Consider the following 10,091-nt stretch of genomic DNA (forward strand, 5'->3'; position numbering starts at 1 on the left):
AGGGAGTTTTCGTCAACATGCGCGATTCAACAAAAGATCTAAGGATATGTAGGATCTCAAAAGATTGCCGCCTCAATTCACGCCCTCGGCGCCCTGTGAGCGCTGTCAAATATAGACTCGCCCATAACGGATGATGTCCTCTAAGCAAACCGTAAGAATGCGGCTAGTTTACCGCCTTGCACGTCGTTGCAAACATCCCCGAGAAAAACCTTCAGGCTTAGTCAGAGCTGTTATCTGGTGTAATTATGGAAGAATTTCACTCACTAGGTGTTCCCCGCACTTCATTTACAAGCGAACAATCTTTCTCACCAGAAATGTGTTCATCTCTACTGCTCCGCACGGACACTGGATTAACAAGCATCGTCATTACATGAAGCATGAAACATACTCAATAATGTCTCTTCAACTTTAAATTCGTTGCCTGCCTCTCGCACTGAAGATCGCAACATTAAGCGGCTCTGGCCACTTTGCATTAACTCTGAGATGGGCCCAAGTGACCCCATCATACGGTTGTAACCAATCAGATAGTCTGAGACAAATACATACATTAGCTGATTTCTGTCTTAGCACAGGTACACTGGGCCCAATGATATACTATCAATAACTCACGTCTCATCCTGAGACCGTGGCTCACTTTCGCTCCCGAGCTCTGGCCATCCTGCACGACTTTTTGGAACTCGCCACTTTCCTTGCGAGAGATTGCTACACATACAACATCCGTGAGTATCATGGTGCTGCTTACTGCTAAAACATTACTATTTTCTCAGCATGACTGATATGCTCGTTGAGCCTCCACCCTTCGTCTTCAATCGACCCTCGCGGTACGGATGCTATGATGCAATATGACATCGCAATTTAAAAAGAAATTGAGCCAACGCGATTGGCCACGGGCGAGCCACACCTATATAAAACACTTCATAACAACGACAGCTATTATCACACCAGGATAAAGCGTGCCGCGATAGCGGCAATGAAAGTTCTCAACTCTTAGACTTAGTTCACTAATTATTGCCTTCGTCGACGGGCGGACAAGAATTTCATTTGCACACGGTGCGCCTGGCTAGGTATTGCGAAGACCTGCTGCATCTATCGCCTCGTGAATTTCATGACAAGAATACTTCTTGAGTAGGCAGCCGCAAATGAATTATTATTTTCGCGCGCGGCGTTTAGATTAGCGATCGCTAGCGCGACTTGTCGTTGACTCATTGAAGTATTGCAACTTTATGGTATTTTGAGCCTCTTTTGTTCATACAATCCGCTTCACGGAGGAAGCAGGTAGTGTATTGACCGACGCAAAGTTGAGCCTTGGCCACCACTTGTTATATCTCAATGAGACCAGCCAGAAACAGGAACTTTTAAATCGTGTCTAGCTGTCACTAGTACAGATAGTTGGCTAATAGACGAATGTGTAGCTGAGCAAACTCAGTTGCCTTACACCGAGAAAGTTTTTGACACATCGAGCTTGCGCTAACACGCACGCATAGGACGCTTACACTCCATTCAGAAGTCGAATGGATAGTTTATCAAGTAACAACTATTTAATTTGATTCAATTGCTAGAGTGATAAGTTTAAAATGGATCCCAATATGTCTACTCTACCATTTCAAAATTTATTTGATGAATGCCGTGAGGCTAGCATAGGATGTGGGCCTCCTCTTAACGGAGTCTCATCACCCTCATCTCAACCAAAAACTTATCATGATACTTCTACTGGTACTTCACCGTGGTACTTCCAAAATTCCAATGACAGTAGTACAATACGTATGAACATCATTATAGGGGTCCACGCGCACAGAACGTTTAGTATTTGTCCACCAGGACCGAAGTGATTTACACATGAAGATTTCGACTTTTGGTCGATTTATGGCTTGTGGTGTTCCAGCCGCGCTGTACCCAGGACAGGACTGTATGTCGAAGACCAGGTAGATTTCCAACCTTTCAAGGTCTCGAAACGTTATAAAAAAAATCAAAAGATCATGACATCTTTATATATGTCCCCGCTAGAAGCACATGGCACAATCAATGACTTCGCATATGCTCCACTGTCTTTACCAGTCAGGCGTCGCACATACTGCTCTTTGACTCCGCCAGGGCTTTCACTTATGAACCGATAACTTCAAATACCGTTCGGAACAGCATAATAGCTCATCGTGCTCGACTTATTGCGTGATGGCTATAAACTGGCAGCCACCCGACAACTGAGAAAAGTGTCAGTTAGCGGAGGTCTTTTTATCGTTGCTATAATTCCGACATGAGTTGGGTCAACAACACTTCTAGCAAATTGTCAATCACTGTACTGATTTATGGATTTTAAGGATCAAAACAGCCATTCTAATTTTAGTGTCAAATTGGTAATTTGAAGGTTGTGACATTGCGGCTGGTTGATATGAAGGTTAGACGTGAAAAAGGTTCGCGCAGTATATCGAACGAGGTTGCAAAAAGTAAACTTTCTGAGCGAAGAACTGCTTGCGAATTTGAGCTGATATCAGCAGAGTTTTCAGGTGAAGGGTCGGATACAAACAGCGAGAATGGTTCCGAATCAAGTAGCATCGACTTTAGGCTAAGTAATGATGACAAGAAAGCTGATTTTTCAATGTTGCAGCCACGTGCACAGTCACCGACAAATACAGGCCAATTAAGAGCAAGAAGTATAAAAATCATAGACAGTCTTGACCTATCGATGTCGATAGCGCCACTAATTGGATCATCACATCAAGTTCCGACGATAGATGATGGCCGCGCGAATGGAGAAGCATTACCTATCAATATAGCAGGTGAGAAGTCGCACCATGGTTATCATCAGGAAATTTTCAACACGCAGGAAGCTATTCACAAACCGACAAAAATATCAAAGCTTGTGCAACAGCATCGAAACCAGGGTCATAGGCGGTGCGCTGTCGCATTAGAAAACTTCGTAGCGTGTGTGCAATCCTCGCCGTCGGTAGAAACTTCTTTGGCCTTTCCAGGCAACAATCAAATTAAATGGAAACCTACAGAGAAAGCGTCAAGCGTCTCAATAGAGAAGCAATTTTTTGCCCCCCCTTCACAATCCTTATTACAAATAGGGAGACAAAGCAAGGGGAATGGGATCTCTTTCAGAATGAATTCGACAAGTGTAGAAGAACAGCAACTACTACAATCTTTGGATAAGCTCGATCAACGTCTATCGAAAGTCAGTATTTTGGCAGATTCAGAGCATGAAAGGCGGCGGCAAGCCAACAGCAGAGAGCGGAATTTGGATAGCGTTGCCTCTCAGAATACCAGAGGTCACGGCGCCGCCAGAAGCAAGCCCAATGACGACACGTTGCGAGATACTGGAGCCATACAAAGTAAGTTATACCAACCGGCATCTATATCTGTACGATCGTCTTCTTTGAAGCGCGCTCAGCGTTCTAGTGGTGTCCGTAAGGCTCGTGTTCGAGTCGGTGGGACCTTCGTCAATGACGTTGGCTATGTCTCCACAGATGCAGGCGGAAAGCATCAGCTTGCTGTAAAACGAACACTATCAAATATGGTTTTCTAGAAGGAGAAGTATTTTTCAGTATATATGTGTGCTACTCGATCATCTGTCCATAAAGTTTTTCAGATCAACGTCTTTTTTGTTTCGTTTTATCTAAAATGTGCATAAAGATACAACAAGTCTACAACTCCCCGCAATCCACGATTTCAACTTCATTTTCTGAAAGAGGACGCTTATTATCCTTACTCACTTTGACATTTTGCATCGCATCCACGACATCGAGACCTTCAATGACTTCGCCGAATATGACGTGTTTTCCGTCGAGATTCTTGAGATCCGCCTTCGTCGTAATGAAAAACTGCACATTAATCGCGCGGACATGAGAATCATTAGATAAGCAGAAATTTTAACACGTGTACTTGCACTGTGTACCTGTGAGCCGTTTGTATTTTTACCAGCATTAGCCATAGATAGCAAGCCCACGTCATCATGCGGCAAGAAACCTTCATCCTTAAAGTTTCCCCAAAGATCACCATGCGATGTACCGCGATAAATACTTTGGCCACCAGTACCGTTTCCCGTGGTGAAATCTACGCATCAATTAATAGCTTACTATTTTCAACAACTTTTTGAAAAAATTAGAGCAAATCACCTCCGCCTTGGACCACGAAGTCTTTGATAATGCGATGAAATTTACTGCCCTTGTATGTGAGAATGCCACCCTTTCAAAAAGATTGAAAACTCCATTAATACTGATTAGTTTTGGCCGCAAAATTCTAGACGCTACCTTTTCACCTGTGCAAAGGCATCTAAAATTTTCCGAAGTAAGCGGGACTATATCTTTCAGCAGACGTATGATGATTCTGCCGACTGGTAGGCCAGCAATCGATATATCCATATATACAGTGGGGTCGGTCGCCTTTGAAATAGTCTTTTTCTTGCGATCTTTTAGACTAGCGACGGACACGTAACGCTCATAAAGCTTCTGGAACAGAATATCCTCACGACTTTCGTATGCCTCCAGTGTTCTATCGACTGTATCTAACTTGTCGGGGTTATATTTGCGATAAAATGACACCAACCGATCCTTATGAGTTAAATTAGTATCTGCTAACGCCGGCTCAGATCTATCACCATGAATCGAGCCTTCTAAACGCCAATCAGCATTTGTCGTTTGCGCTGCATCTTCCTGGGTCTTGCCAAAACCTAATCCGTAGCCTTTTTTAAGCAGCTTTTCAGCAAGACTCTCTGGTGAACTGCTGTCTCTTTCTCGCACAAAAGACTTGCTATTGCCAATTTGCGCAGCTTCCTCCAGTAGCTCCTGGTGCTGTTTATGCCACGACTGTTGCGAGCGCTGTCGGAATGACGTCGGCGACTTGGCGGCCGGGTCAAATGAAATTTTTATCCTATCAGATACGCTAGGAGTCTGCGTCGTCATACTCAAACTTCGTTCCAAATCATTCAAAATTGGTTCGCATCGCAATTTTTTAACCTCCTCCCACTTTTGTAAGGATCGTTTTTTATAGGCCGCTGCTGTCTTTACATCTTCTGGCTCCGTGACAACTTTGTTATCACCTTCACACCACTGTAAGGCAGCAGCAATAAAACCAAAATACGTCAAAAAAATCGCCGCAATATTCACATGCTGCTAAGCATTTACGTCGATTAGTCGTAGCGGATGATACGGAGTCACCAGTTTTCTATTCGCCATGGCGAATTTGAGCACGAGCAAGAAAATATGTATAGGATATATATTTTTGTGCTCTGAATATTATAGTACTTTGTGATTCGTCAAAACTCACTTGCCGATCATTGGTCAGGAAAAGCGAGTGGAGGAGAGTGAGTCCGAGCTCTCAACAATAATCCATTTCCTCTTTCTAATCCAGTGACATCTCTTTGCTAAAATGGTGTTTGAGAAGCCTATCGTTGTCGACTGCCGTGGTCACCTGTTAGGTCGTCTGGCTTCTCTGATTGCAAAGGAGCTTCTGCAAGGGCAGCATGTCGTTGCTGTACGATGCGAGCAGCTCGAGATCTCCGGCTCGCGTAAGTAAAGTTTGTAGATTGGATTGAATGATGTGTAGTGTGCTACAACAGTCGCACACGTGTCCAGCTTTGCTTCCAGTGGGCTGTCGTGTGTGGCTGGGGCCGTATAGAGCGTAGTGAAGCGGGTGTCTTGCTTCGTAGAAAGGTTTTTGAGTGTGGAAAGGATGCTGCGCGTTTAGTACGCTGATTGTCTCTAACGTCTTACTTAAACAAGTGTATCGGGTCTCTGTATATTCTCGCTTGGTTTGCTGCGCCTCCACGCTCCTCGTCAATATTCTGGTGCAATGGAAAGCTTTCTTCTCCAATGTGAAGAAAGTGATTTCTGATTACTGACTGTGTTGAGTAGCAAGTCAAGTTTAGATAATCGAGACCCGATATATTGTGAGCACAAGTCGTGAGATGACTGCAGAGGCATTGTGTCACTGCAAAAACCTTTCCAAACATGCAAAAGTCGCTGCGTGCAGACACCCTGTGGATCCGTGCAACATCTTTAGATGTTAGTGCAGTAAAGCAGCGGTGTGTCATGCCGTCTGGCTATGTAGTTTGAAGAATAGGTCGCTGATGTGATCTGCTCTGGATTCTACGTATGCAACAGACGTGCGCAACAAAATCAAGTTCTTACAGTTCTTGAACAAACGTACGGCTACCAACCCCAAAAAGGGACCCATCCACTACCGTGCACCATCGCGCATGCTTTGGCGCACGATCCGTGGTATGCTTCCACACAAGACGGCACGTGGTACTGCCGCTTTGCAACGCCTTAAGGTATGAAGGTGTTGTTTTGAATGCAATATGTCGATTCTAAAGGTGTATGTGAAACTAAATACAGGTGTTCGATGGTATCCCGTCGCCGTATGATAAACAGAAGCGAATGGTTATCCCTGCTGCTCTGCGTGTGCTCAGACTAAAAGCCAGTAGACGCTTTACTGTCCTCGGTAACCTTGCATCTGAGGTTGGCTGGAATCACGCTGAGCTGGTCAAACGTCTTGAGGCCAAGCGTCTTGTCAAGTCGGATGCTTTCTACAAGCGAAAGATTGCTCAGCAAAAGCGTCACGCCGAAGCAAAGGCCAAGGTCTTTGCCGAAAATTCGGAACTCAAACCGACGCTTGCCAAGTATGGTCATGCTCTTTAGGCAGTTGGCTTTGTTATTGGTTGAAGCTAGTATATCAGACTTTTCGATATATTTTTAATTGAATGGTGACCTCTTGAGGAAATTTGCTGAATGTCTTATGATTTAAGTACATAAGCAAATGAATTGCAGTATGATACTGGCTGATAGTAAATTTATGAAATTACGTGCATTAAATCACTTGTTGGATGGTTCTACAGCCCATCAAATGCGCTAAACTTATCTCTGCTTTGCTGGGGGGCGTATGGTGCCTGGATCTGTAGCATCTGGCCGGGACCAGCAAGTCCCATACTGGGTTGAGCATAACTATCATTGATAGGCGCTTGTTGTTGCAGTCCATAAGGCGTCATTTGCATCATGTTTGGATTGTACTGCTGCTGGTTGTTTATTCCGATGCCCAAGTTCTGGCCATATGGCACCATTCCTTGTTGCTGATTTAACGAATTCACTTGCATTCCTATTGTTTGCTGGCTATGACGAAAGTCCCCAGATTGTGTTTGCCCGTTTGAACCAATGCCCGATCCATTGAACAAGCCATTGCCACCAGTATAATTCATAGCTGGAGCAGCAGGTGGCATGACAGTTAGCAAGTCTCCTGTATTAGGGAAATCCTGTGATGTCGGGGAAGACTAAAAGTTCAACAAATAATGAGCAACAAGGATATTGATAATAATCAAATTTCAAACACACCTTAGTCGTGCCAGCGTTCAGGCCAAGTATATCCGCATTTCCATCATCTGTTTTGCCTACTCGACGACTGGATTTCACATTTCCTTTCTTGCCTGCTCGGCGACGTGCGGAGAAGGATTCTGCACGCTCAGATGCAGACTCGCGACGACTACCCGAGTCGCGTCGTTCTGTTCTATTTCCTTGCATAGTGCTGCTAGACGAGCTTCCTAAATGATATGGGTCATCCGAGTATCGGTCGGGTCTCTGATTTTGAGATGCTTTGGGATCCTGTTTTTTTTTCGGAACATAATCTTCTGACAACAATTTGTTTGCGGCAGCCACACCCGACTCACGTTCCTTCGACACCTCTGCCGCGCGAACGACGTTCGACAATCCCGAAGCAGCTGTGATTCCAGTCGTTACTGTGCCCACCGAACTCTGTGAAGTGAATGATTTGTCACGATCGCTTATCACTGCTTTAAGCATATCTTGCATTTTTTCGCACACTAAGTCAAATTGCGAGTTTGTTAAAGTTTGCTCCCATAGTAGAGGGGCAACTGCGGGAATAATTAATTTTGCTATGAACTCTGGACCGAGATGCTTGCCGAGATTATCGTAGCAACCAAGAATGCACATGCACGCGGCAGGCGTCTTGTCTTCATGCAGGGTCTGTTGAAGAGTAGGTAGTACACTTTCAATCAGTAGATCCTTATCGAACACGTGAAATGATTTTGCCAGCCAGAGCAGTGCATTGATTCTCACAGATGGTTGAGGGGGTGTGAGTATAAGCTTGTTTACTCGCGGCAAAATCACTTGCTTCAAAATGCGGTACTCGAATAGACTGGCCTGATCTACAATTTTGTTGAGTACTGTGTCAAGAATTTCGGGTACGGTACTATCCAATGCACGGCACAGCATCGGTACAACGTGATCTCGAATGTATCCCTCTTCAGCTTTTGGAATAAGAGTCTCGAGCTCTGAAACGAACATAAGCATACATTGCACGGGCTCTTTAATGGCAAGCAGAGGAACCATCATCGCTGCGATAGAATACGAAAATGTTTGCTTGTCTACCTTTGCCACAATCTTAAGTAGCGGTGTGATCACAAATGGAGCTACGGCCTTGTTTATCACAACTGACTGGAGACCTGGAAGGACCATATCACGCAACACACGCGGCGAAAAGCCATCGATAGCATCGGGCAAGGTCGTCAAAAACTTCGCCTGTGCGGCCGGTTCCTGCTCTACTAGACTTTGTAGTGAACGAAGCGTCTTAATTGGACCGGAATCGAAAAAAGGCGATGCAAGAAAAGTGCGTGCCTCTAAGCGTTTAGCAGGTTCCAGGGAGAGCAACGAGCGAATAGTATTTTGCAACGCAGTTGGTATCGATCTTGGAAATGCAATCGGGTGGAGGGACTGCACCTTGTAGCCATGAGTCATTTTGTTTCCATCATGCACATCTAATACCGGATTGCGTCCGCCATCCGCACGGGGTGGGACAAATAATTCGTAGATTAGTAGACCAAGCGAGAACATATCCGCCTTACTATCAAATTGACGCGGTTCTGTCACCAGTTCTGGAGCACAATATTGAAGCGGAGGCTCCGAGCTTCCTTCAATTGCTCCTGTGGCTGGATTTCGTACCCCTGTCGAGGCGTCAATGCTGTAGTATTCGCTGCGCGAAGTTTGTCCAGGCTCTACTACTCTACAAAAGCCCATACCACCAAGCTTCCACTCGCCCTTGGGTGTAATAAAGATACTACTTGGGCCGAGACTGAGATGCACGCGCCGTCCCTCCCGATGGAGAAAGCTGAGGGCCTCTCCCACGTGCATCAATCCGCAGGCAAGCTCGAACTCTGATAGACCGATCTCTAATACCTCAGGCGTAACATTGGTAATATTTGTAAAATTCTTGCAGGCATTGGCTAGTGAACAAGTGATGCGTTCTGTAACAAAGCACAGGGAGCGGCGGCTCTCTTCAAAGACCTCTTCGACCTTCAGCACATGCGGATGGCGTAGTAGACGCAAAGTCTTCATCTCCTGGCGCAAAATTTCGAGCACACGATCCTGTACATCTTTATTTTTAATTCGCTTAAGATCGTCTTTGTCGAAAAGAAATACACTGTAATCATGATTAGTCTTGCGATGCACAGCAGGGAAGATCTTCCATGATAGCTCGTGACCACCCGATGCCGTACAGTCTTTTGGTGTCTCGTAATGTTTCAGATATTCCTCACTCAATATGCCTTGAAGATTTTGTGCACCTGAGACGGCAACCGATGCCGCACCGGACACGGCTGTCTGAACGGCGCTCGAGAAGCGATTCAGCATGCTGGGGAGGGTCTAATTTTTAGAGCAACCAAAATGTATGTAGCTTTTTTACCCAAAACCGATTAATATAGGTCTAATTTTGTGTATCTGCTGTTAAAATAGCAACTTACTTATTTTGCAAAAATGGACTTACCAAAGCCTTGTACAAGACCCTAAAAGAGTACTTGCACATACCACATTAGAAAATACTTAGGTGAGTTCCATGAATAGTAGCATGATCAGAGGAGGGTGATGAGAGTCCGTAAAGGAGAGATCCTTGGAATACATGGGCTGCAGTTGGGCTGCCGTAGCTTTGCGCTTAGAGGAAGCGTAAGTTTGGTCACCGACCTTTCGTTCTATACTTAGAACAAGTACAAGTTTAGCAGATCGCAATCCGCTTACTCCAAGAGTAATTACAACCGTAACCCAAGGCTAATTAACTCTTCCGTTTAAATTCAAAAACTGACTTTATTTATTTTT

General features: G+C 44.9%; 5 protein-coding genes across 5 annotated transcripts; 2 read left to right on the forward strand and 3 right to left on the reverse strand.

Annotated features, from left to right (window-relative positions):
- Window positions 1–350: 350 nt before the first annotated feature.
- PHALS_07151 (uncharacterized protein) lies at window positions 351–730 on the reverse strand (the record flags this gene model as incomplete). The annotated part of the gene is made up of 2 exons (XM_024720570.1): window positions 351–529; window positions 610–730. The coding sequence occupies 2 exons, from the start codon at window positions 728–730 to the stop codon at window positions 351–353; spliced, it is 300 nt and encodes a 99-aa protein (XP_024585755.1).
- Window positions 731–2,386: 1,656 nt separating this feature from the next.
- Window positions 2,387–3,523, forward strand: PHALS_07152 (uncharacterized protein; the record flags this gene model as incomplete). Its single annotated transcript, XM_024720571.1, has 1 exon — window positions 2,387–3,523. The coding sequence occupies one exon, from the start codon at window positions 2,387–2,389 to the stop codon at window positions 3,521–3,523; it is 1,137 nt and encodes a 378-aa protein (XP_024585756.1).
- Window positions 3,524–3,641: 118 nt separating this feature from the next.
- PHALS_07153 (peptidyl-prolyl cis-trans) lies at window positions 3,642–5,171 on the reverse strand (the record flags this gene model as incomplete). The annotated part of the gene is made up of 5 exons (XM_024720572.1): window positions 3,642–3,818; window positions 3,893–4,050; window positions 4,113–4,182; window positions 4,248–5,045; window positions 5,121–5,171. The coding sequence occupies 5 exons, from the start codon at window positions 5,169–5,171 to the stop codon at window positions 3,642–3,644; spliced, it is 1,254 nt and encodes a 417-aa protein (XP_024585757.1).
- A 193-nt stretch (window positions 5,172–5,364) lies between these two features.
- PHALS_07154 (ribosomal protein l13) lies at window positions 5,365–6,635 on the forward strand (the record flags this gene model as incomplete). Its single annotated transcript, XM_024720573.1, has 3 exons — window positions 5,365–5,503; window positions 6,099–6,268; window positions 6,333–6,635. The coding sequence occupies 3 exons, from the start codon at window positions 5,365–5,367 to the stop codon at window positions 6,633–6,635; spliced, it is 612 nt and encodes a 203-aa protein (XP_024585758.1).
- Window positions 6,636–6,826: 191 nt separating this feature from the next.
- PHALS_07155 (scy1 protein kinase) lies at window positions 6,827–9,632 on the reverse strand (the record flags this gene model as incomplete). Its single annotated transcript, XM_024720574.1, has 2 exons — window positions 6,827–7,261; window positions 7,323–9,632. 2 exons carry the CDS (start codon window positions 9,630–9,632, stop codon window positions 6,827–6,829), a joined length of 2,745 nt encoding a protein of 914 aa, XP_024585759.1.
- Between the last annotated feature and the right edge of the window lie 459 nt (window positions 9,633–10,091).

The sequence above is a fragment of the Plasmopara halstedii genome (assembly GCF_900000015.1).
Source record: "Plasmopara halstedii genome assembly, contig: Scaffold_3060, whole genome shotgun sequence".
NCBI lineage: Eukaryota > Oomycota > Peronosporomycetes > Peronosporales > Peronosporaceae > Plasmopara > Plasmopara halstedii.